Consider the following 27,242-nt stretch of genomic DNA (forward strand, 5'->3'; position numbering starts at 1 on the left):
GTTTAATAAAAAATACAATTAAATAAAAGGCAAAGAACCAGATCAGAAGGAGAAACTCGATCACATGATGATTTATTGAGACATCAATCAAAGCAATCAACAGGATCAATATAAATCATTTCAATTTATAGCATTTTATAGATATTTTTGATCAGACAGATTGTGTTGTGGAATCACAAAGAGGAAAAACTGAAGCAATAGTTACATCAATTTGATTTAACAAAAAAAAGGAAAAGAAAAAAATGAAAGAAGTAACAATGCACATGACACAAAAACTTACGTTCACATTCGTGCCGCATCATAACTCATTTATTCAGATCGTTTTTTTTTTACATTTCTGTTTGGATTAGCTGAAAAGTGATCCGTAAATTTTCTACACAATTACAGAGTCTAACAGCCAAAATAGCATAAATTTTCTTTATACTGTTTCTTTCTTTTCTTTTCAGTGATCAAATACACTGACAAATTCAGTAACCTCACACAGACTTCTGACCAGGAGGGACAGACAGACAGACAGACAGACAGACAGACAGACAGACAGACAGACAAACCGACAGCAGACAGACCGACAGCAGACAGACAGACAGACAGACAGACAGACAGACAGACCAATGGTGGACAGACAGACAGACAGACAGACAGACAGACAGACAGACAGACAGACGGACAGACAGACAGACCGACAGACAGACAGACAGACCAATGGTGGACAGACAGACAGACAGACAGACAGACAGACAGACAGACGGACAGAGCGACAGCAGACAGACAGACAGACAGACAGACAGACAGACAGACAGACCGCCATACTACTAGTCCTAGAAAATCATATATACACTCAAACACTTGAGCATATATGGACATGTATGGAGTCATACGTATATGGACAAAAGTTTGTGGACACCTGAGCGCAAGTATGGTATGTGCTTTTTGAACGTCCCATTCCAGATTTAGTCTCCATTTGCTCCTATAATGAGCTCCACTCTTCTGGGAAGATGTTTCACTAGATTTTGTGAAGATTGATTCAGCCACAAGAGTGTTAGTAAAGTGAGGTACTGATGTAGGTGAGAAGGTGAGGAGACCTGGGGTGCAGTCAGGGTTCACACACACTTGCAATCAGAAATATTTAACCCCATCACCTCAATAGACAATACAGTGATGTTGATGAAAGAGAGAGAGACAATATTCAAACAATATATATTGATACATATTTTATTTGTTATTTTGACAACAGAGGTTGACTTAACTTTGAAGTTCAAATGAAAATTGTAAATCTTGTAACACATGAGCATGTGCAGTATTATTTAAGTGCAGTTATTGCAGTATTATTTTATAACTTCTAACAAGCGTTTTCGATAAGTGCTGACAAGCTTCTTCCACCTCTCGATTGGAATCTTTGCCCATTCTTCACGTGCAAAAGCCTCTAACTCAGTGATGTTTATCGGCTTTCGTGCTGCAACTGCCTTCTTCAAATCCCACCAAAGATTTTCACTTGGATTTAAATCTGGTGACTGAGAAGGACACTCCAGGACACTCCAGCATCTTTTCCCCAACCAAGCTTTGGTTGATTTGGAGGTGTGCTTGGGATCATTGTCTTGCTGGAAGATCCAATGATCACCAAGGTTTCATTTGTCAACAGAAGGCATCACATTCTTCTTCAAAATAACCTGGTATTTCTGGGAATCCATGATGCCAGGTACACAATCAAGATTGCCAGTTCCTGCCACAGAAAAACAGCCCCACATCATTATTGACGCACCTCCGTTCGTGACCGTGCGGATGGTATTCTTCTGGTCAATAAGTCTTGAAGTCCTTGATTATTCAGTGTACGTCTTATAGTTGCCACTGAAGCACTTGTTCCAGCCTTCATCATGTCATCCTGTAGCTGTCTTGCAGTCACACGGGGGTTTTTCTTAGCTGTCCTGACTAAGTTGCTTAGGGCCCTTGATGAAATTGTGAGCTTTCTTCCAAGGCCAGGCAGGTTTGCAGCTGTTCCACAAGTTTTAAATTTCCTTCTAATGCTCCCAATGGTGTCTCTTGGAATGTTAAATCTTTTGGAAATCTTCTTATACCCAAGACCCAATACCCATGGTCGGGGTTTATATATGCATCATAGCTGAAGCAAATGAAGGATCGTTATAGAGTTCCCAAAGGCTTAATGATGTTTCAGCTCCACTTCAGGCCATAAAAACTGTCAGAAAGCTTTAAAAACAACAATATTATATAGGGGTTGAATAATTGTGACATGGCGATATTAACAAAATATACTGTTACACACAAATACTACATCATACATTTTCTGTGTTGATTTTATGTATCACTAAACTCATTAAGAAGCCACCCAAATCAGAATCCTGCACTTTGAAAACATTTTTATTTATAAATCCTTAAAAGTCTTTAGGGGTTGAATATTTCTGATTGCAAGTGTACATCCCAAAGGTGTTCAATAGGATGTATACGCCAGTAGCAGGAGATCTTCCACTTCAAACCATTTCGAGCAGATCTTCATAAAGCTGGATTTGTGCACAGGAGCATTGTGATGTTGGAACAGGTTTGGGTCTCCTAGTTCAAGTGAAGCGGAAATGTACATCTTTGCTACAGCATTTAAAGATCAGATCTAATTGTGTGCCTCCAACCAAATATGGCTGGGATAGTCAGGTGTCCCAATACTTTTGCCCGTATAGCGTGTCTACTTTGCATACACATTAAGTTTCACGAAGGCTTTGTTTAGTCAGAAGATCATTTAGCAGCTATGACTTTTCTAACAGGTTTGCATTTCATATAACTCTCCATCAGCGTTGATGATTGCTATAATACTGTAAATCTGTTGTCTCTCATGGCGGCTCCTTGTGTTGTGGGCAGCGTCTGTGAGCGAAACACTCACCGTCTACTGTCCCGAATTCTTTCTTGTGAGCTCGTGTAAGAATCTCTTTGTACAGGATCTCAGCTTCCTTGTATTTACCCTGCTTCAGATAGCATGAGGCCTGGAAGAAATGTGAAACAAGATCATAAATGGTATTACAGAGATGTGTGTGTGTGTGTGTGTGTGTGTGTGTGTGTGTGTGTGTGTGTGTGTGTGTGTGTGTGTGTCTCTAAGCAGAGGATTGGTATGTGCTTTAATTCTGTATTCAGTCCCCATTTTCTTTAATATTAACCTCCACATCTTCTGGGAAGATGTTCCACTAGATTTTATGGAGCTTTTTGGAGAATCATTCAGGTTGTTAGTAAAGTCAGGGACTGATGTAGGTGAGGGTGAGGAGGCCTGGGGTGCAGTCAGCATTTACGTTCATGATGATCAACAAGGTTGAGTTCAGCGCTCTATAGCGGTAGATAGGAATGCACATCTCCTTCTGACTTCTAAAGTATGGCCACTTTCACACACAGGACTTTGTAGTGCAAAAAAAAAAAAAAAGAAAAAAAAAGGATGAAATAAAACCGGTCTTTGCAGACGTTCTTTTCTCGTTCTGTCTCCAGGAAGATCAGGAGAGATCTACTCGATAGAGGAGGTTCTAGTAGTTATACAAGCATCTGAGTTCCAATTGAAGTTTATGAAGGAGTTTTTGAGGAAACCCAAACGGAAGAAAGTGGTAATAAAAAATGCGCGATGTAACTAGAGCTTGTACCAGAACAGCTGTGGAATTGGAAGTGAGAAACGGAGGAAGACGGACGATGTTCTAAAGATAGAAGTGCGCAGAACGAGTAATATTGTTCACATGCTTTTCAAAAGACAATGTACTATCAAGGACAACACCTGAGGGGATTATAGAGTTATTGATAGAAAGTGAAAAACTATTGAATTTTGACAAATTGGACCAGAAGAACCTCTGCCATGTAAATCTGTATTGTATGTGACACTTCTTTTAAATTGATGCATCACATCGTTAACTTTAATGACGAAGCACTGATGCGGAACTGTGAATCTTATCGTCCTTTGCAGGAGATCTTCCAACCCATATAAAAGCAGATCTTCACGGAGCCGGCTTTGTGCACAGGGGCGTTGTCATGCTGGAACAGGTTTGGGTCTTCCAAAAGAAAATCGAAAGACGCCCTATACACATACTTCGTGGTGACATTTTAGCACATACGGAAAAGTTGGTGTCCCAATACTTTTGGTCCATACAGTGTATTATGTGAGATTTCAATGCTTATTCCAGGGAAGGAAAATTCTTGTTATAAAAAATTTGTTCTGTCAGGCCAATCTTTCTTTCTTTGAGTAACAGGAGGGAGTGCAGGTCATGTTTAATGCCTCTGGTTTGTTCTACCTGATTTTTTTGAACTAATAGAAGAGGAAGGAATGATAGAAGGAAACAAAATCCAGTGCGATTACTCACCAGGTTGTTCTTTGTTTTGTCAAATTGGGGATCATCCTGACAAAGGTTCTTCTCATATATGTCTATGGCTCTGCAGAGGTAAGACTCCACCTCTTCATACTTTTCTTGCTTTTCACAAATCAGACCCAGGTTATTCAACTGCTTTGCCACCTCTGGATGGTCAATTCCCAGGACCTGGCAACCAACGGAGAGACATTTTACCAAGAAAAATGGGCAAAATGTTTAAAGAAGCTGAAAATACAGCCAAAGTTGGCTTACAAACGAGAATATTTTTTGTGTCACAGCCAAAAGAATTGTTTAGTTGGAATAAGAATTTGGTTGAAAGAAGAATAGTTTTATACATTATATAGACAAAATACACTTTCCTGCCATATTTGTTTCTTTTCCAAACTGTAACTACAAATCTGGAGGCACACAATTGTAGGACGTCTTCGGATGTAATAAAATTTGGAAGTGCTATAATTTGGAAAATAGTTTGGAGTGTGTGGTTCTTCCCCAAACTGTTTTGTATAGAATGTTTTTGGATGCTGTAGCATGAAATTTTCCAGAGGTGGCCTGGTAGTGCAGTCAGCGTTCCAATTCATCCCAAAGGTGTTCATTAAGGATGAGATCAGAGCTCTATAGCAGACCCCTCGAGCTTCCTTCACAAAGCATGGAAACCAGATCTTCAAGGAGCTCACTTTGTGCACAGGGGCATTCGTTCTCATTTGTTTTTGAATTTATTTGGATCTCAGCATGATGTCTAGCTTTTGAGGATCTTTTGGTTTACTTCACTTTGTCAGGCAGGTCCTATTTAAGAGATTTCTTGATTGTGAACAGGTGTGGCAGTAATCAGGCCTGGGTGTGGTGAGAGAAATTCAACTCAGGTGTGATAAACCACAGTTTTAACAGGGGGGCAAACACTTTTTGACTTTGTTTTCCCTCAATATTAAAAACCTTCATGTATATGTCCATTAAATTAATATACACCTTCTGACCAATCAGAATTGAGAAATGCATCTCAGCTTGGACCACAGGTTTGATCTCTTTTCCTCATCTTTTCTAGAGACTCTATATTATAAATAATGATAAAAATATCAGTCAGGAGGTGGATTTCTTTTGAAGAAATAATGTAGGATACCTTCTCCTTCAGCTCCAGAGCTCTTTTACAAATCGGCTCAGCCTCTATGAACCTCCCCATCTTCCCATACTGCACTGAGAGATTATTCAGTGTACCGGCCACCTGCAGGGAAAATAGTGCAGTTCCTTTAGTGAGACTATTAAAATTGCCATTTTCCTATTATATCTATCAGCGTTGGACAGTAAGAAAATAAATGTAATTCGTTACTGAACTTAAGTAGCTTTTTCACACATCTGTACTTTACTAAACTACTTAAATTCCGGCAATCTTTTATTTTACCTTCACTACATTTCAAAGTCAAATTTCATACTTTTTACTCAAATACATTTCTTGAAATCAGTCGTTTCTTTTTATTAATGAGCAGATAAAAACGTCACTGGTTTCACCAATCAGGGTCGAGCGCACACTCTGTTCTAAACTCGTTCTGATCGAAACTTGGTGTATCTACTGATCACCGACATACAGTTCAGCATAAGTTTAACATCAAGCAGAACATTTAGAGAGGAATAAATAATGAAGAAACTCCAGACTCGAATGTGGATTTAGTTGAATTTGAATTTAATTTGTAGTAGTTTGAAGTAGTTGAAAAGGTTTTGGGTTCATGATGATTGTAATAGAAATCAATCAGTGTTTGAGTCATTAATATCATTCTATTAATAGATCAGTGTGCTGAGAGTCACATTCGAGTCTTTTCACATAAACTGAGGTGATTAAGTGAAGAATCTTGTGATAAAAATGATAATAGAAACATTCTAGTTATAACAAATCATAGCACTTCGGATACTTAAGTACATTTGAAAACTTTTGTACTTTTACTCAAGTGATCTTAACTCTAACTCAACTAGATGATTTGTGTACTTCCTCCACCACTGCTGTCTGGTTCTTTCTCTCTCTCACTCGTTCTGTGTGTGTGTGTGTTTGCTGGAACTCACCATTGGATGTTCCTCACCCAGAGTTTTCATTCTGATAGCAACAACATCATACAGGAGACGGGACGCTTCCTCGTGCTTACCCTGATTCCTGTAATACACAGAGACACACCTCGAATCAGCTCAACTGTATCTGTTAAATACGGAATAAATGATTATTTAACGATAATATAATTTGATTATACTGGATGAATGATTCAGCTATAAAGAGGATAACGCAGCGTTATTTAATAGTTCAAATTTAGTTGTCATTTTTTTTTTAAATACATAAAAATAATAGAATTTTTATTAGAGAAAAAAAGTGTTGAAAAAAATCCCTGTAAAAAAGTGAGAGGAAAAACTGTGAAGGTGAAATAAAACTACAAGGTGATTTTACTCCCCAGCAGAGTATCAACAATTTAAGCAACTTTTACTTTTACTACATTTATAATATAATAGATGTACTTTTTACTCCACTGCATCATAACTGACTATAAGTGTTACCAATTATATTTTGCACCTCTGTTGAAGACGTCATTAAGGCTCAACACTCCCAAATATTATAGACTTTTTAGCCTTTTTTTTAATTTTCAAGCCAAAAGGAGCTTGAATTAATTCCAAAAAAAATGATGAAATCCAGCTAAAAATATTGTCCCTCACTGAGACTGAAAGCTGCATCACATCACAATCAGGTCTGAATATTCTCTTTTTTTATTTTACCTAAAATTATGTACTTTCATTTTATTTCTTAAACGTTTTTCGACTTTGTGACATGATTCTGTCCTTTTATTGATTAATTAAAGATACCTTTTTTCAAAGGATTGCTTTTTCTACTTTGCCTTTTTTTTCTTTGTTTTATTCTGGTGTTGGAGAAAATAATTTAGGAAATAAAACCTCACAAATCAGATGTTTTTAGCTTTTTGCTAACACACGTCTTTAACCTCAGTAACCTTGTATAATCGTACATTACTGTATAATATGTATTCCTGTCCTTGTGGGGACATTTGTTGCCTGAAACAATGTAACTGAATTGTTATAAACTCTCCGTAGTAGCTTCGGTTATATAATGAACAAAGTTTGGCGTTCATGATATCCAATATACATGCATTTAAGCGTATATCAATATCTGAGGACTTTTGAAATTAATACTGGCCTGTATACCAGAGCGAGGACGTTGAGCATGGTAGCTACATCAGGGTGATCATGCCCCAGAGTCCTCTCCAGACTAGCGAGAGTCTGTTTACACAGTGGTACTGCCACCTCGTAGTGGCCTTTTTGGGCGTATCGGATCACCAGGTTATGGAGGGTCTTGAGGTGTCCAGGGACCCTATCGTCCTCCTGCTGGGCTTCTGCAATTGCCATGCTGCCTTCTTGCCCCGGTGCTGTAAATTCACAACGCCAATGAGACAATTTCTTCTTCAGAGGAACACTTTTTTTCTTATGGCGAAAAGTATTGGGACACCAGACTTCTCCAGACATATTGGAGGTTGGAAGCACATGGATGTCATTGGATGCACTAACCTAAAATTTCCCCCTCATAAGAAGACCCAAACATATTCTAGCATGACAGTGCCCCTGTGCCCAAAACCAGCTCCATGAAGAGATGCTTTACATGTGTTGGAGTTGAAGATCTTTTTCTATATAGCTCCAACCCTACTGAACATGAATGTGAATGCTGACTAAACCCCAGGCCTCCTCACTTTCTCACCTACAGTGAGGAAAATAAGTATTTGAACACCCCGCTATTTTGCAAGTTCTCCCACTTAGAAATCATGGAGGGTCTGAAATTGTCATCGTAGGTGCATGTCCACTGTGAGAGACATAATCTAAAAAAGAAAATCCAGAAATCACAATGTATGATTTTTAAACTATTTATTTGTATGATACAGCTGCAAATAAGTATTTGAACACCTGTCTATCAGCTAGAATTCTGACCCTCAAAGACCTGTTAGTCTGCCTTTAAAATGTCCACCTCCACTACATTTATTATCCTAAATTAGATGCACCTGTTTGAGGTCGTTAGCTGCATAAAGACACCTGTCCACCCCATACAATCAGTCAGAATCCAACTACTAACATGGCCAAGACCAAAGAGCTGTCCAAAGACACTAGAGACAAAATTGTACACCTCCACAAGGCTGGAAAGGGCTACGGGGAAATTGCCAAGCAGCTTGGTGAAAAAAGGTCCACTGTTGGAGCAATCATTAGAAAATGGAAGAAGCTAAACATGACTGTCAATCTCCCTCGGCCTGGGGCTCCATGCAAGATCTCACCTCGTGGGGTTTCAATGATCCTAAGGAAGGTGAGGAATCAGCCCAGAACTACACGGGAGGAGCTGGTCAATGACCTGAAAAGAGCTGGGACCACTGTTTCCAAGGTTACTGTTGGTAATACACTAAGACGTCATGGTTTGAAATCATGCATGGCACGGAAGTTTCCTCTGCTTAAACCAGCACATGTCCAGGCACGTCTTAAGTTTGCCAATGACCATTTAGATGATCCAGAAGAGTCATGGGAGAAAGTCATGTGGTCAGATGAGACCAAAATAGAACTTTTGGGTCATAATTCCACTAAACGTGTTTGGAGGAAGAAGAATGATGAGTACCATCCCAAGAACACCATCCCTACTGTGAACCATGGGGGTGGTAGCATCATGCTTTGGGGGTGTTTTTCTGCACATGGGACAGGGCAACTGCACTGTATTAAGGAGAGGATGACCGGGGCCATGTATTGCGAGATTTTGGGGAACAACCTCCTTCCCTCAGTTAGAGCATTGAAGATGGGTCGAGGCTGGGTCTTCCAACATGACAATGACCCGAAGCACACAGCCAGGATAACCAAGGAGTGGCTCTGTAAGAAGCATATCAAGGTTCTGGCATGGCCTAGCCAGTCTCCAGACCTAAACCCAATAGAGAATCTTTGGAGGGAGCTCAAACTCCGTGTTTCTCAGCGACAGGCCAGAAACCTGACTGATCTAGAGAAGATCTGTGTGGAGGAGTGGGCCAAAATCCCTCCTGCAGTGTGTGCAAACCTGGTGAAAAACTACAGGAAACGTTTGACCTCTGTAATTGCAAACAAAGGCTCCTGTACCAAATATTAACATTGACTTTCTCAGGTGTTCAAATACTTATTTGCAGCTGCATCATACAAATAAATAGTCAAAAAATCATACACTGTGATTTCTGGATATTTTTTTTAGATTATGTCTCTCACAGTGGACATGCACCTACGATGACAATTTTAGACCCCTCCATGATTTCTAAGTGGGAGAACTTGCAAAATAGCAGGGTGTTCAAATACTTATTTTCCTCACTGTACATCAGTACCTAATTTTACTAACACCCTTATGACGGAATGAATCTCTAAATTGCTCTACAAAATCAAGTGGAACATCTTCCCAGAAGAGTGGAATGAGATGTTCAAAAAGCATATACCAATCTTATACTAAGGTGTCCACAAACGTTTGTTAAAAATGTTTATTAAAATAATGTTCATTTATAGCATGAGGCAAGATGATAAGAAAATTCTTACAGGCTTCTTGATTCGTCTCTTCCTCATTGGGGAACAACTCATCCAGGTTGTTTTGTAAGATCTCCTCATCTTCTGCGTTCTGCCAAAAAATAAACCCTCAGAATTACCGATCAGCATCAACACTACCCGCCATACATGCGCTTTTCTATTCATAATATCCAAAAACTCATGTGCAAGCGCTCGTCCTGCAAATCATTCATAAATCACGTTATTCTCAATCCAAAGTTCCACTGTACGTAAATCATCAGGACACCAAGCGGGAACTTTTGCTATGTTTCCACACGGACAGTATTAATTGCCGGATATGTAGGTTTTTGGTGCTTGATTTGAGACTTGGCGCATCAGTAAAACAAATGTTCAGTGATCAAAAATAGATTATTTTTCTTATATCAGAGTAAAGAAAGGACATCGTTAATAAATGTGTGTTGCGTTGAATGTTTTTATTTCGCATCTTTCATATTTATTTGTTTTTATTTTTGATTAAATTGGTGAAACAGAAGTGCAAACTGCAGTAATTAAATGTCACTCCTCATTCTGAACTGCTGCCAAAGAGTTCCTTTCATCAACTGCTACTTTAGGTTTCTCCAAACAACCTGTACCTTTGGCAAAGGTTCTCCACTTATATATCCTTTTTTATAGAGATATAAATTTGAATATTTTATAGATGGAATAAAATGATAGAAAATACATTAATATCTCTCTATATATATGTACAATAAATAAATAAGGTAATGTACAATATGTACAATAAATAAATAAGGCCAAAGGCATTGGCAGTGTAAAAATGTGCAGAGGCTGATGAGCCAGGACACTAAAAACATACACTGATCAGTATAACATTATGAGCACCTGACTAATATTGTGTTGGTTGGTTTGTTGCTGCTAGAACAGTCGTGACCCGTTGAGCATCAACAGCATGAACTTCTTCAGCAGTTTGAGCTACAGGAGCTCGTCTGTTGAATCGGACCACACGGACCAGCCTTCGCTTCTCACGTGCATCAATGAGCCTTGGCCGCTTGTGACCCTGTCGCCGGTTCACCACTGTTCCTTCCTTGCAGCACTTTTAATAGATACTGACCACTGCAGACCAGGAACATCCCACAAGAGCTGCAGTTTTGGAGATGCTCTGACCCAGTCGTCAATATGTCTCAATTTATCAAACTCGCTTAAATCCTTATGCTCGCCCATTCTTCTTGCTTCTAACAACAACTTTGAGGACATTCGCTTGTTCTGACCATGTGTGGTTCTTCCCCAAACAATTAGCACAAAGCATGGAATTTCCCCTTCACTTAAACTAGGAGACTCAAACTTGTTCCAGCGTGACATTGCCCCTGTGCACAGAACGAGCTTCATGAAGATCTGCTTTATATGCATTGATGTGGAAGATCTCCTGCTAGAGAGCTCTGAAATCAACCCTATTGAACATGAATGAATGTGAGCGCTGACTGCACCCCAGGCTTCCTCACGTCACCTTTATCAGTACCTGACTTTACTAACACCTTCATTAATAAATGAATCTCCACAAATGGAAAAAAAATCTAGTGGAACATCTTCCCAGTAGTGTGGAGCTTATTACTGTATAAGAGCAAATTAAGACTAAATGTGGAATAAGATGTTTCAAAAGAACCAGATACTACTCTTATGTGTCCACAAACTTTTAATATTGTGTCAATGGATACTGGTTCTACTAGCAAGGTTCGTGAAACAAGTGGCCTTGTCTGTTCTCCTGAAAGTCTAAACATAGCAAAATATGACTGCTTTCAGAGCAGTGTGATTGTGAAAGTGTGTTTACCTCCAGGAATGGCTCTAGATTGTACTGCTTGAGCTCATTCATGAACTGCAGGTGATTCTTCTCCTCCTCCACCTGAGCAAAGTTCTGCTCAGACGTCTGCAGTTTCTCCTGCACGTAGTTCACATGTTCCTTCAGCTGCATCTTCTCCTGCTCAAGCTGACACACCTGCAACTGCAGCTCACATTTCTCTAATTCCAGCTCCCGAAGGTTGGCAGCAAGAGCCGTCATCACCTGCAGGGGGAACACACGCTGGCCATTCAGACACAGAAATGTCTTTTTCAAGTGACTAGATGTGATACTTCGCTTCGTTCCTCACCTTTGCCTCCTCCAGGCCCAGCTTGATCTTGTCTACAGACATCTGCAGTAGCGAGAATTTCTCATGCACCAGACCGGCCATTTCGCCCTCGTTCAAGCACTTGATGGTTTCCGTCAGATTGTGCAGCATAAAGTCATGGTCGCTCTTCAGAGCCTCCAGGCCTTGGATCACCATCACTGTTTTTACCAGGATCTCCTCCTGAGTCATTCTCTCGAGCTTCTCGTGCATGGTGGACATGTTCTCACTGGGACAGGTTACAGATAAATGGTGAAAGATTAAAATCAGTATCATCTTTATTGTCAAGTATACATTTACATTTATAGCATTTGGCAGACGCCCTTATCTAGAGCTACTTACAAATGAGCAGCTTGGTGGTGCTGGGATTTGAACTCCTGACCTGCCAATCCAAGTCAAGTTTATTTCTATTGCGCTTTTCACAATGGACAATGTCTCAAAGCAGCTTTACAGAATTAAGAGTTAAATTGAATGATGTGTATTTACCCCTGATGATAAAGCCTGGGGGTGACTGTGGCAACTCCCTTAGAAGAAACCTTGAGAGGAACCAGACTCAAAAGAGGACCCAATCCTCAATTGGGTGACATCAAGAGTGTGATTATAGTCTTTAAACAATACAGAACACTGGAGAGTGAGAAGTAACATGAGCACTGGAGTGTGTGATTATGAGTGATGTCCTTTCTACAATCTTATACAGTCGTTTGAGTTTATGGAACCAGGAGCTCATAAAATAGCTCAACATTTGTGATCATCACAGATCCAGAGTCCAATGTCTCAACCACTAACCTACCACTGTGCAGTTATGATATAAATATAAAAAACTGAAAAAATAATAAAATAGTAAATAAAGATAAAGACAATAACTATGCAGTGTGTGCAGGGGATATAAAGTCAGGCAGTCTAATTTGTGACTTGACATTACTGTAATGTTTATGTTAATGAAACCAGGTCAGAGATGTTGCGGATGGGGAGAAGTTGTTTTTGTTGTTTTTTGATCCTGATGGTCCGCAGCCTCCTGCCAAAAGAGAATTCATCCATTCATTCATTTTCTCCCGCTTATCCGTAATTCGGGTCGCGGGGGCAGCAGTCTAAGCAGGCCCCCGCCTTCGACCCCTGCCCAATCCTCACAGCACCGTCCCTTACGGTCCCTCCTGCAGGTGGTGAGCCCACGGGAAGGCGGCCCCACGTCACTCCGACGTCACGGACCTTGATATTTCCCTCGTAAGGGACCCCCGGAGCATAGAGGGTTAAGGGCCTTGCTCAAGGGCCCAAGAGTGGCAGCTTGGCGATATCGGGGCTTGAACCCCCGACCTTCCGATCGGCAACCCAGCGCCTTAACCGCTGGAGCCACCACTGCCAAAAGAGAATGATTTAAAAAATTCAGCGGGCTCAGCCCCAATCCTAGGTGCCAGCTTCAGGATCCTGGATCTGCCTTTGTCTTTAGCAGTGGCAGCAGTGTACCAGGAGGTGATGGAGGAGGTAAGTAGTGGAGGAGTGGACTTAATGATAGAGGTGTACCATCATTTCTTAGGTAGGTTGATCTTCTTCAGCTGTCGCAGGAAGTACAACCTCTGGTGTGCTTTTTTTAATCAGAGACCTGATGTTGAGGTCCTGAAAAATGATGGTTCCCAAGAAGCAGAAGGAAACCTGATCCAGCATGACAATGCCCCTGTTCTCAATGCCAGCTCCATAAAGATCTGCTTTATATGGGTTGGAAGATGTGGAAGATCTGCTGCTATAAAGCTCTCACCACTTTCTTTGGGATAAATTTCAATGAAGGTATTTGGGTATATATGTGTGTCCAGTCCAGTCACTTATTGAGAAGTCTGAAGGTTTGTGAGAAGAAACTGTTACAGTCTGCCTTTAAAGAACCCGAGTGCATTTTCCAGATAGCAAGACAGTGAAGAGTGTGTGAAGGGTTAGCACTGAACACACTGTGTAACACACACATTGTTGATTGAATCTGATTAAAGTCACTGCTGTTTAACCTTAACCATAAACTGATATCATGTTTCTGATCAAATATTAACCAAAGACAAACCGATCCACATTCTCTCACTCAAGATCAAAGAGTTACACCATCTCAAGCCGTCCATTCCTTCAACACTCACTCACATGATGGTTGTAATGATAACAAGCAAATAAAAATACAGCCAGCAACAGAACTCCCTGTTTTCTTCAACAGCTATGCTGTGTGTGTGAGGGGTGTGTGTGTGTGTGTGTGTGTGTGTGTGTGTGTGTGTGTAAGGTGTGTGTGTGAGGGATGTGTGTGTGTGAGGGGTGTGTGTGTGTATGTGTGTGTGTGTGTGTATGTGTGTGTGAGGGATATGTGTGTGTAAGGGATGTGAGTGTGTGTGTGTGTGTGTGTGTGTGTGTGTGTGTAAGGTGTGTGTGTGTGTGAGGGATATGTGTGTGTGAGAAATATGTGTGAGCGTTGTGTGTAAAGGGATGTGTGTGTGTGTGTGTGAGAGATATGTGTGTGTGAGTGGTGTGTGTGGGGGTTGTGTGTGTGAGGAATATGTGTGTGTGTGTGAGGGATGTGTGTGTGAGGAATATGTGTGTGAGCGTTGTGTGTAAGGGGATGTGTGTGTGTGTGAGAGATATGTGTGTGTGAGGGATATGTATGTGTGAGGGGTGTGTGTGAGGGATATGTGTGTGAGGAATATGTGTGTGTGAGGGATATGTGTGTGTGAGGAATATGTGTGTGAGGAATGTGTGTGTGAGGAATATGTGTGTGTGAGTGTTGTGTGTAAGGGGATGTGTGTGTGTGAGAGATATGTGTGTGTGAGGGATATGTATGTGTGAGTGGTGTGTGTGAGGGATGTGTGTGTGAGGAATATGTGTGTGTGGGGGATGTGTGTGTGAGGAATATGTGTGTGTGAGCGTTGTGTAAGGGGATGTGTGTGTGTGTGAGAGATATGTGTGTGTGAGGGATATGCATGTGTGAGTGGTGTGTGAGGAATATGTGTGAGTGAGGGATGTGTGTGTGAGGAATATGTGTGTGTGATGTGTGTGTGAGGAATATGTGTGTGTGAGGAATATGTGTTTGTGAGGGATGTGTGTGTGAGGGATATGTGTGTGAGTGTGTGAGGGATATGTGTTTGTGAGAGATGTGTGTGTCAGGGATGTGTGTGTGAGTGTGTGAGGGATATGTGTTTGTGAGGGATGTGTGTGTGAGGAATGTGTGTGTGAGTGTGTGAGGGATATGTGTGTGTAAAAATGTGTGTGTGAGGAATATGTGTGTGTGAGTTGTGTGTGTGTGAGGGATATGTGTGTGTGAGTGGTGTGTGTGTGTGAGGGATATGTGTGTGTGAGGGATGTGTGTGTGAGTGGTGTGTGTGTGTGTGTGTGTGTGTGTGTGTAAGGGGTGTGTGTGTGTGTGTGTGTGTGTGTGTGTGTGTGTGTGTGTGTGTGTGTGTGTGTGTGTGTGTGTGTGTGTGAGGGATATGTGTTTGTGAGGGATGTGTGTGTGAGGGATGTGTGTGTGTGAGGGATATGTGTGTGTGTAAAAGCATGTGTGTGTGTGTGTGTGTGTGTGTGTGTGTAAGGTGTGTGTGTGAGGGATATGTGTGTGTGAGGGATGTAAGTGTGTGTGTGTGTGTGTGTGTGTGTGTGTGTGTGTGTGTGTGTGTATGTGTGTGTGAGGGATATGTGTGTGTGTGTGTGTGTGTGTGTGTGTGTGTGTGTGTGTGTGTGTGTGTGTGTGTGTGTAAGGTGTGTGTGTGTGTGTGTGTGAGAGATATGTGTGTGTGAGTGGTGTGTGTGGGGGTTGTGTGTGTGAGGAATATGTGTGTGTGTGTGAGGGATGTGTGTGTGAGGAATATGTGTGTGAGCGTTGTGTGTAAGGGGATGTGTGTGTGTAAGAGATATGTGTGTGTGAGGGATATGTATGTGTGAGGGGTGTGTGTGAGGGATATGTGTGTGAGGAATATGTGTGTGTGAGGGATGTGTGTGTGAGGAATATGTGTGTGAGGGATGTGTGTGTGAGGAATATGTGTGTGTGAGTGTTGTGTGTAAGGGGATGTGTGTGTGTGAGAGATATGTGTGTGTGAGGGATATGTATGTGTGAGGGGTGTGTGTGAGGGATATGTGTGTGAGGAATATGTGTGTGTGAGGGATGTGTGTGTGAGGAATATGTGTGTGAGGGATGTGTGTGTGAGGAATATGTGTGTGTGAGTGTTGTGTGTAAGGGGATGTGTGTGTGTGATAGATATGTGTGTGTGAGGGATATGTATGTGTGAGTGGTGTGTGTGAGGGATGTGTGTGTGAGGAATATGTGTGTGTGGGGGATGTGTGTGTGAGGAATATGTGTGTGTGAGCGTTGTGTAAGGGGATGTGTGTGTGTGTGAGAGATATGTGTGTGTGAGGGATATGCATGTGTGAGTGGTGTGTGAGGAATATGTGTGAGTGAGGGATGTGTGTGTGAGGAATATGTGTGTGTGATGTGTGTGTGAGGAATATGTGTGTGTGAGGAATATGTGTTTGTGAGGGATGTGTGTGTGAGGGATATGTGTGTGAGTGTGTGAGGGATATGTGTTTTTGAGAGATGTGTGTGTCAGGGATGTGTGTGTGAGTGTGTGAGGGATATGTGTTTGTGAGGGATGTGTGTGTGAGGAATGTGTGTGTGAGTGTGTGAGGGATATGTGTGTGTGTGAGGAATATGTGTGTGTGAGTTGTGTGTGTGTGAGGGATATGTGTGTGTGTGAGTGGTGTGTGTGTGTGAGGGATATGTGTGTGTGAGGGATGTGTGTGTGAGTGGTGTGTGTGTGTGTGTGTGTGTGTGTGTGTGTGTGTGTGTGTGTGTGTGTGTGTGTGTGTGTGTGAGGGATATGTGTTTGTGAGGGATGTGTGTGTGAGGGATGTGTGTGTGTGAGGGATATGTGTGTGTGTGTAAAAGCATGTGTGTGTGTGTGTGTGTGTGTGTGTGTGTGTGTGTGTGTGTGTGTGATAAGCAATAATACAAAAAAGTGTCATTTAAAAAAGGTGTTGCAGGAATAGTATATGCTGTGGTAGACACACACACACACACACACACACACACACACACACACACACACACACACACACACACACACACACACACACACACACAGACAGACACTATGATTATTGTGTAAAGGCCGGCCTCTTTACCTCTGATGACACCCTGCTCATAATAACCCCGTATCCACATCTGCCTCATATTGGCTTTTCATGACTCACACCAGTTTAAAGTCCAGTGTGTTATTACCTTCCAGAAATCCCAGACCTGCTTCATCATCACATAAACACACACACTTTAAACTCCATTAAAAAACGCTCGGACAATTACTCACACAACACACCGCAAACAATTCTGTCTTCCACACGTACAACAAAAAAACAGGATATAAAAGACTTTAATTACGACTGAAGACTTAAAAAGGGCCTGACTTTTGTGTGTTTTTTCCCCAACAAGCACAAAGTAGGAGCCACACGTGTGTATACGTCTTTTGAGGTCCTTGCTTTACATTTTCCTTTATCATAAGAACCCAAAACCTGTTCACAAAGCTTGTGTTGGAGTGGGAGATCTCCTGCTAGAGAACGTTATCGAACCCCATGCCTCCACACATTACCTACATCACTACCTGGGCTTGATGGAAGATGGTTAATGAATGTGAATGCTCTGTGATCTACAAACGATGATCTTCAAGTAGAAGAACGCTTTCACAGAACATCTTACAAAAGATCTATCACGTTTTTTACTGCTGACAGCTTGAGAACAAATACATAGAAATCCAGATGTGTTTTCTCACCTTATGGGAAATAACAGTAAAACGTGTTATATTTACAGGTAGTTCCCAAGTTACGATATTTTAGATTTTGAAAGGCATAAAGGTCATGTGACCAGACTATGATCCATGTATAGTGGTTTAAGACAAATTAACATACCGGTTACTCGTCACAGATCAGCAGCTCGGGTCCAATAACAGCATAACACCTTGTGTATGTGTGTGTGTGTGTGTGTGTGTGTGTGTGTGTGTGTGTGTGTGTGTGTGTGTGTGTGTGTGTAAGTAGTTTTCCTAGGCATTGACATTCAGAAAATCCAGCTGTAGAGGCGGAGCAGCAGCTCCAGCATGCAGTGGACTGAGATATGAGGTGCTGGAGTGAGGAAAGGAGGAGGGGATTGCGTTTACACAGAGCACCAGATTCAGAGGAAACGCCCTGCTGTTCGCTTCCTCCATAAAGTTCATAAACCCCTGTAGAAGCTCCAACCTGGTTTTTTAACATTTGGACCACTTATTTTCTTTTCACTCTGATCCTAAGTGACCAGTATCATTTACATTTGATCACATTCTGCAGAGCGACTTACATTTATCTCATTCATACAACTGAGCAGCTACGGGGTCATGGGGCCTTGCTCAAGGTGCCCAGAAGTAGCAGCTTGGTGTGACTAGGATTTGAACTCACACCCTTCTGATCCAAAGACCCAATGCCATAACTACTGAGCCACCACCATCATTACCATGGAAAAACACTTTTATCAAAATATACCCAGTCACACAAATTATCACCGGATGATTTTACTTGATTTTTATTTCCTACTCCTGTTTTTAGTTTTTGGGGTGAAAAAACCCCAATGCTGTTTCTTCTTTGACTGATCAACTCGTGCTTCTGAGAAGGTCCAGATGATGCAGCGATACACTATATCGAAAAAAAAAAAAAGGTTTTTGGATGCCTGTCGATTAAACTGGTATGTCCTTTTAACATCCCATTCCGTTTTTTTGTCCCTATTTGATGGTATGATGAGCTTCACTCTTCTGGGAAGATGTTCTACTAGATTTTGTGGAGATTTAGGCTCATTCAGCTATAAGGGTGTGAGTAAAGTGAATGATGAAGGTGAGGTGAGGAGGCCTCGGGTGCAGTCAGTGTTGTCAGTGTTGTTATGAATGTATCATCATGTTCAATAGGTTTGGAGATCTACAGCTGGAGATCTTCCACTCCATCCCATGCAAAGCAGATCTACATGGAGCTGGTCATAAAAAAAAATCATAGACATTTTATAAAATTGTGTGCCTCCAAAGTTGTGTTTGGGTGAAGAACCACATCTGGCTGGAAAAGTCTGGTGTGCCAATACTTTTTTTCACGACATCCAATCTGAATATAAACCACATTTTGGATTTTTATATTGACATTTTAAATGGTATATGAAACATATGTATTCAGTACTTATTTATGCCACTTTAATCGAATTAATACAAAAGTCTTCTAGACGGATTCAGACAATAAGCATTTTCCTTGCACTACTGCCATCTGGTGGAAACGAGGAGAATTGCGAGCTGCCAGTTAAATGAAGTTACTGAATGAAGTTATTGACCAACTCAAGAACTTTGAGAATAGTTTTGGTCTGGAATTAATATCAACAGTCTGCTACAATGGCTCAGGACTGCAGTTTGCATGAACAGTCCTGCATTTAAGCGTCCATCACTGAACACCTCAACAATGATGGATCTGAAATAAATGGATATTCGGTGTTCAGAGAGAGGATGGAGTTCCCTTTTAAACTGGTTCCTCTTAAGGTTTCTGCCTCATGAAGTCTCAGGGAGTTTTTCCTTCAGCACAGTCGTAATTAGGGATAAACATACATTTATAAGGAACAAACTCATAGGTAATAAACATTCCTTTATAACCTCTATCTCTGCAAAGCTGCTTTGAGGCAACGTGCATTAATAAAAATGCTCTACGAATAAAAATAAATTCAATTAAATTGCAGATGTGCAGTAAAAACCATTCACTGGGTCTATGAATAAACTGATGTTCTTCCAGTTCTTCAGCCATAAGCCTCCTGTCCTTTACACAAGTTCACGCCATGACTTTCTCATGGATTTGACTTTGAAGTGGTCTCCTAATGAGAGACACGGATGAACCTTCTATGTGGTTTGAACCACTTTAATCCTGGGCCACAATTTGTTCTGCTTCCCGTGCGGAAATACAACAAATACAGGCTGCATGGGTGACGATTTAAGGGTGGGGAAAAAATAAGGCTATGAAGGCATTTGGCTGGCATGGATTCTGCCCAGTTGTCCCTTTAGAAGGTGGAAGAGGTTCTGCAGAAGTTCTTTCTTCTGACTGATCCAGTAATGAAACTAGTTTGTGGACACCTGAGCTTAAAATTTCTATGTGCTTTCTCTTTGAACGTCCCATTCCATGTTGAGTCTCCATTTGCTCTTATAATAGGCTCCACTCTTCAGGGAAGATGTTCTACTAGATTTTGTGGAAATTCTTTAGTTGAGGTGTGGAGGCCTGGGGTGCAGTCAGAGTTTATCTTCTTTAACATGGTTGGAGTCAGAGCTCTAGAGCAGGAGATCTTCCACTCCAAGGTTTGAATCTGCTCAATTCAGCTCAGTTCAATTCAATTTTTGTAGAGCACTTTCAACAATGGACATTGTCCCAAAGCATAAAGAATGAATGATTGTTGAAGCTGTTGACTGTGGCGAGGAAAAACTCAGAGATGGAATAAGGAAGAAACCTTGAGAGGAACCAGAATAGAGAGGGAACCTCATCCTCATCTGGGTGGCACCAAATGTCCATTTATACAGATAAACGATGTTGAGGTGCAGTAATGGAGATCAGATGCAAACTGTAGTCCTGAGTCAGTGTAGAAGACTGTTGATATTATCTACAAATCGATCCTCAAAGCTCCTGTGTGTTGCTTCGTAACTTTACGGATCGCATGCTGTAGATATGAAACCATCCCCGGCTGCACAGGGTGGCCTCCAATCAGAAAATCTAATTCAGGTGCATCCAGAAACATCTTAAATAATTGCATGCCTCGTACTTTAACTTTAACTAACAGTTTGGGGAGATCATTCGGGAAAATAGTGTTCATTACACCATCACGAACTTCTTAACACACTTGTTGAGATGATTTTACATTTTTGAGACTTTTTGTAACACGCCAACAGATGGCAGCACAAGGCTGCACGCACAGTCACAAGGAGCACCGACCTTCATAAGTCTGAGCTCCAAAGGATGTCACCGATCTCCTCCTCACACGTGAAACATGATCTCACTTCGCCCTTTTCCCGAAGATGAAGATCCAGAAATCCGGCGCTAATCTTCCAGAAGTGTTCCAGAAGGGGGCGCAGTATTGCTGTGCAAGGAGACTGTTTCGAAGGTGATAAGTGTGTAAACGTTGATAAATAATTGGAGTCTCCAAACTTTTTGATACGACCTCGTATAATAAAACGTTATAATCTCTTATGTCGTGGTATTAAAGACACACTGGGTACAGCTTTAGCGTTTATTTCATCAATTTTACACAATGTTATGTGTTTATCAAATACAGAACAAAAGAAAAGTATTTGTCTGTGCACTCATAAAACAGAACACACCGGTTCATTTCGTGGCCCGTATTCCATGTGAAATGCTTCAAATCCTTGGAATTGAACACAAAATTATTTTATAAAAGAGCTCAACTCCTTTAAAAGGGTCATACAAAACAACGTTAAGAACAACAATGCGGGTTCTAATCCACGTTCGCAAACCGGCGAGTTAAAAAAAAAAAAAAAAAAAAAACGAAATACGAAAAGCAGAAAAACTGAAAAAAAATTCTAATACGTACATTCACATACGGAACGGGAACATAAGGAGCAAAGCTTGCCTCAGTGGTATACCGTAAAAACAAATACTGTCATATCAAACGTAATGACATTTTTGTGCAAAAAAACGTGTCTGCGGAAATCTTTTATCTCGACAAACAGACTGACCACATGGTAGTGTTTGTGTGTGTGTGTGTGTGTGTGTGTGTGTGTGTGTGTGTGTGTTTTCTGTTCACAATCGCTCCGGGCTAGAAAAGAGGACAAGCTGACGCCACTGTAGTGCTTCCTTTCGACAAAATCTGGCCTCCACAAAGCGACGAAATGCGCCGTAGATCCGAGACTGAATGTGAACATGTTTTGTACATATGACAGTCAGAAAACACACAAACTCCTCTGTGTGTAACAGTGTCCCAGTTTCACTCCATATACTGAATAACACTGCAATGCTCAAGCCTTCAGCCTCAAATCCACCTCAAATGATGCTTCTTCTGGGTCTCACACACACACACACACACACACACACACACACACACACACACACACACACACACACGCACACAAGCCAATCTCCAATCTATCCGGTATATGTTCATCTTCATATCTTTATCATTTTCTCTCACACACACATTTATATATATTTATACACACACACACACACACACACACACACACACACACACACACACACACACACACACATCTGTGTAAAGGGATTATTGAGATATACAAAAACACAGCTCTATTATAAAGATAGAGCACGTTCTCTTTTTTTTTTTTTTTACCACAAAGCCCTTCAATGGCAGTCAACAGCTGACACGACTCACCCTGTGTCCTCCAGATCACTGAAACTACCCCACTCAATCAAGTCCTAGTGCGCCCCCACCCCATCCCCCCCGTCTCCCAACCCCGAGCGTGATAGGGCGTGTCCGAATATTTTCGCCGTGGCAAACCGTAGTCGTCTGTGGATCGACCGGACACTTAAAGGGTGCAGGTGCATGTGTTTGGAGGATTTTTGGTCTGAGCATAAATCTGTATCCAGATGTTCCTCAAACGATACGGCAAAAGTATCAGGACAACTGACTTCTCCTGGTCGAACGAACTCGGAGGCACACACAGGATGTATTTGGATGCAGGAGCGAAGTAGAAAAATGTTTCCTTCACTTGAACTAGAAGACCCAAACTTTGCACAAAACCAGCTCCATGAAATGGAAGAGCTCCTGCTTCAGTATAGAAGACAGGATGCTGACTGCACCCCAGGCCTCCTCACCTCACCTCAACTCACCTACTGACTTCTCTAACACCCTTAGGGATGAACGGATCTCCACAAATGTCTACAAGCAAAAAAAGAAGCTAATAGTCAGGTGTCCACAAGCTTTTGTCCATATACAGTATTTATATCGTAAAGTCGTATATGTCCCTTTCAAAAAAGTCCAGTTTCCCTTATTTAGATACAATCATGGACAGAAGCGAGAGCAGCATCGAGTTCATAGTTCTCCCTTTTTTCACTGTGCTTCAGAGTCAAACCCGGACAATTATTACCTCAGAAAAACCATAGCGCTCTTTTGTCCCGTCACGATCGACTGTACTGTAGTGTACAGTAAACGTTTCCCTGTACTGAGAAAAGGAACTAAACCCATGACCCAAGCTTTTCATGAACTCTTTAGTAAATCTCAGTTCTGAGGCCAGTTTCAGACAGGTGACTTTTTCTACACAAAAACAAGCAAACCTCTGAAGTATTCTTCTGGCGCATCTGAGGTAACATTTCTTTAGTTCCTACACGCATCAATTTCCATTGAATTGTTCGACAAATTAACCTGATTTCATCTCCCCAGTCATTCAGTATGAAAACTAGCGCTTGTAAGGAATTAGCAAAGAGCTTAGCGTGCTTTGCTAATCTGATAATAAAGGAAAAGAAAGCATTGAACATTCCATAAAAAAAATAAACATTCACATCTGTTTTAATTAATCAATAGGGACAAAAGTATTGAGACACCTGACTTTTCCCACCATATGTGGTTCCTCCGTAAATTGTTAGCACTTAGTAAGATGCACACCAGGAGACCCAAACCTCCTGGTGTGCATCCTGAAGATACAAACCCAAACCTCCTGGTGTCCCAAGGAGACCCAAACCTATTCCAGCCTGATAATCTCCCTGTGCACAAAGCCAGCTCCATGAAGATATGCTCCTAACACCCTTGTGACCGCCACAAAATCTAGTGGAACATCTTCCCAGAAGAGTGGAGCTTATTATAAGTGCAAATGGGGACACAATGTGGAATGGGATCTTCAAAAGGAGGCCTTATAGTCAGGTGTCCACAAACTTTTGTGCGTATAGTGATTTAAAACTTTTGGGAATTTTTTATCGGTACTATTCAAGTCCTTTTCTCAGTAAAGTGAAAGTCACGATTTTGCGTCGTAATCACACGCACACCGCCCTGAAATCCACCAGATATCAATCGGGAGGCAATACGCCGGGGTCCGTCCTTAATGGCTAAAAGCTCCTTTCCCTCCGTTTTCAACCTTCAAACAGAAATGCTTTTACAGCACAATCCCACCCTCACCCTCACCCCCACCCCCACCTGCCCTAACAACACCCCCTTCCCTGTATAATCATCTTCACTCCTGCACCACACACACACACACACACACACACACACACACACACACACACACACACACATACCACCTCGTACAAAGAACAAATATGACCACAGGATTTCATTGAAATAATAAAAAAATGCAAAACAAAGTGCAAAACCAAGCTGCCATTATGTAGTGGCTACAAAAAGTCTAACCACAATATGTATACAAAAATGGCAGCTTTATATACACACACACACACACACACACACACACACACACACACACACACACACACACACACACACACACACATTTTTAAACAAACCTTCTTCCTTTTGCTGGTGCAACAAACAAGAACAGAACAGAACATTAATAACCACATCCATGTCGTTTGAAACAGAGGCTTCAGAGCATTTCCACAGGAAAATCCACATTTTGTGATTTTTTTTTCTTTTTCAGTCTCCCTTTTTTCCCCCTCCATCAGTCTCTTCCTTGCTTCATTCGCCATTCGGTCAGGAGGAAGTTCCAGAACGGCACGAGATCGTCACAGGGCCTTGGTGTAGCCGAAGATTCCCACGGGGAAGTGCTTTACATGGGTGGGCCACTGAGCAGCCAGCTGGAAAAACTTCACATCGTGCCACTCGACACCATCGATGGAGACTGTTGAAGTAATAAAAAAGAAAAATGATTAAATATAAAGTGACTGAGAATGAAAATGATGTGAAGGAAATAAAACAATTTTTGTGAAATTTTGACGAATGAACACATAATTCACTAATATTTTCATTGAATTGTCATTTTACCATGAAACTGAAAATCCCTCTTTCTTGAAGACTTTCGTGTGATGGAAAAACTGACTGGATCCCAATGATGCGAATTCATTTGCAACAGATTTTGTACCGCACTTTTTGAACATTCCCATTCCTCCAGTCTCTATTGCTCCCATATTGACCTTTTTTACCTCTAGAAAGATGTTCCACTAGATGTTTTGTGATTCATTCAGCCACAAGGGTGTAAAGTCAGGGACTAATTATATTAGAGTAAAAAAAAAGAAAGAAAGAAAGAAATAAGAAAGAAAGAAAGAAAGAAAGAAAGATAGATAGATGAAAAAAGAAAGCAAGAAAAAAAAATTAAGAAAGAAAAGAAAGATAAAAAAAGAAAGCAAGAAAGATAAAAGAAACGAAAGAAAGAAAGAAAGAAAGAAAGAAAGAAAGAAAGAAAGAAAGCAAGAAAGAAAGAAGAAAAGAAAGAAAGAAAGAAAGAAAGAAAAAAGCAAGAAAGCAAGAAAGAAAGAAGAAAAGAAAGCAAGAAAGCAAGAAAGAAAGAAAGAAGGAAAGAAAGCAAGAAAGAAAGAAGAAAAGAAAGAAAGAAAGAAAGAAAGAAAGAAAGAAAGAAAGAAAGAAAGAAAGAAAGAAAGAAAAAAGCAAGAAAGCAAGAAAGCAAGAAAGAAAGAAGAAAAGAAAGCAAGAAAGCAAGAAAGAAAGAAAGAAGGAAAGAAAGAAAAAACATTAAGAAAGAAGTAAGAAAGAAAGTTGGGCATGTGAGAAAGAAAGAAAGAAAGAAAGAAAGAAAGAAAGAAAGAAAGAAAGAAAGAAAGAAAGAAAGACAGAAAGAAAGAAAGAAAGAAAGAAAGATAGAAAAAAAGAAAGCAAGCAAGAAAGAAAGAAAAAAGAAAGAAAAAAAGGGAGAAAGAGAGCAAGTAACAAAGAAAGACTTTTATCCATATAGTTTCCTTACTTCTATATAACTAAGCGGTTGAGGGTTTACATTTATTGACATATACATTTTGCAACAGCGCCCCCTCATGTTGGTTTATACCTACAGAAGTCATTAAGTCATAGATATGGCAACTGCAGCGATACTACAAGTATGAGGAACAGCTTCTTCCCACAGGAGACATCCAGCAACTAGCACCTGGACTTCCCTCTCCGTCTCACTTTTCCTTCGTCGCACAATTTTTTTGCATTTTTGCGTATGTCACTTTAACTGTCACTTTATGTCACATTATTACTGCACATGGACACTTTAAGGACAAATCACAGAGGATTACAATAATCTGTACTTCTGTCAGTATCTGGGTTGTAAAGGGATCTACTGTAATCCAGTGTATGGTGCTTTTACAGTAACATACTGTAAACAAAACGGATTACAGTATTAGAACGGCAACCCTGCTGCCAATCATTTGTTGTTGTTTTTGCATTATTGTTGCTATACAGTTCAGACATGTCCTCAGTGTCTCACCTTTCTAAAGCGACACGTTTATCCCTGTATCATTTACATGAGGTGTGTGTGTGACTGTATAAACTTCAACAGTGGATCTGCTACAGAAGCTCAGCTGGTTTATGTTCAGACGATGAAGAATCTCTAGAGGCTTTTGTGTGATTGTTGTTCCTCTGGTGATCTGATCATGTACTAACATCTACTTAGTGCAGAATTTTTTTTGACTGTTTTATGTGTGTGTGTGTGTGTGTGTGTGTGTGTGTGTGTGTGTGTGTGTGTGTGTGTAAAATGTGGTATGTGGGTATCCATTCACATGGATACTATCCAACCAAGTCATACAAGAACCACAGGAACCGCATGTTATACTTCTATTTCAATCACTGTGAACATGACGACTGAGTTTTCCTGTGGATCAACACGATATATAAATATGTACTATATGGGCAAAAGTTTGTGGACACCTGACCATAAGAATGGAATGTGCTTCTTTTTAATTCCACATTAATTCCATTTGCTCTTATAAGAAGCTCCACACTTCTGGTAAGTTGTTCCCCAAAATTTTGTGGAGATTTATGAAGATTCATTCACACTTCATATCTCTATTGCAGGAACATCATCTCCAATCCATGTAGAGTGTACAGGGGGAAATCCATCAATGATTTATCGCAATCAATTATTCGTGTGCAGCTTGTAATAAAACGCACCGATGTCAAATCAGGACGGAGACAATTTTTTTAAATAAAGATGCTTGTTAAATACCCTATCAGGTGAAAAGCAGAGGAAAGAAAAGTCTGAGGAACTGAGGAACATAACAGGATAAATGCTAGAAAAATCATTATTTTGGCTGGTCATCATCCTGCCCTGAA

At 40.9% G+C, this 27,242-nt stretch overlaps 2 protein-coding genes across 4 annotated transcripts in view; both read right to left on the minus strand.

Moving 5' to 3' along the window:
• The window catches only part of LOC310735909 (kinesin light chain 1-like), a 28,334-nt gene extending 10,209 nt beyond the window's left edge, over nucleotides 1-18,125 (minus strand). The window contains exons 1-9 of the mRNA XM_083559197.1: nucleotides 17,924-18,125; nucleotides 11,999-12,242; nucleotides 11,683-11,913; nucleotides 9,891-9,969; nucleotides 7,513-7,741; nucleotides 6,384-6,471; nucleotides 5,452-5,553; nucleotides 4,332-4,505; nucleotides 2,885-2,984 (exon numbers count right to left, since the gene is read on the minus strand). Of these exons, the coding sequence (XP_083415323.1) occupies nucleotides 2,885-2,984; nucleotides 4,332-4,505; nucleotides 5,452-5,553; nucleotides 6,384-6,471; nucleotides 7,513-7,741; nucleotides 9,891-9,969; nucleotides 11,683-11,913; nucleotides 11,999-12,235 (1,240 nt within the window). The 5' untranslated portion in view covers nucleotides 12,236-12,242; nucleotides 17,924-18,125. The remainder of the gene's footprint in view (nucleotides 1-2,884; nucleotides 2,985-4,331; nucleotides 4,506-5,451; nucleotides 5,554-6,383; nucleotides 6,472-7,512; nucleotides 7,742-9,890; nucleotides 9,970-11,682; nucleotides 11,914-11,998; nucleotides 12,243-17,923) is intronic.
• A 3,136-nt stretch (nucleotides 18,126-21,261) lies between these two features.
• LOC310735863 (phosphofurin acidic cluster sorting protein 2) overlaps nucleotides 21,262-27,242 on the minus strand; it is a 76,851-nt gene continuing 70,870 nt past the window's right edge. For 2 of the 3 annotated variants that reach the window (XM_083559086.1, XM_083559088.1), the window contains exons 24-25: nucleotides 23,677-24,816; nucleotides 21,262-23,641 (exon numbers count right to left, since the gene is read on the minus strand). In XM_083559086.1, the coding sequence (XP_083415212.1) occupies nucleotides 24,701-24,816 (116 nt within the window). In that variant the 3' untranslated portion in view covers nucleotides 21,262-23,641; nucleotides 23,677-24,700. The remainder of the gene's footprint in view (nucleotides 23,642-23,676; nucleotides 24,817-27,242) is intronic. The other variant, XM_083559087.1, reaches the window with a different exon arrangement.

The sequence above is a fragment of the Silurus aristotelis genome (assembly GCF_946808225.1).
Source record: "Silurus aristotelis genome assembly, chromosome: 13".
NCBI lineage: Eukaryota > Metazoa > Chordata > Actinopteri > Siluriformes > Siluridae > Silurus > Silurus aristotelis.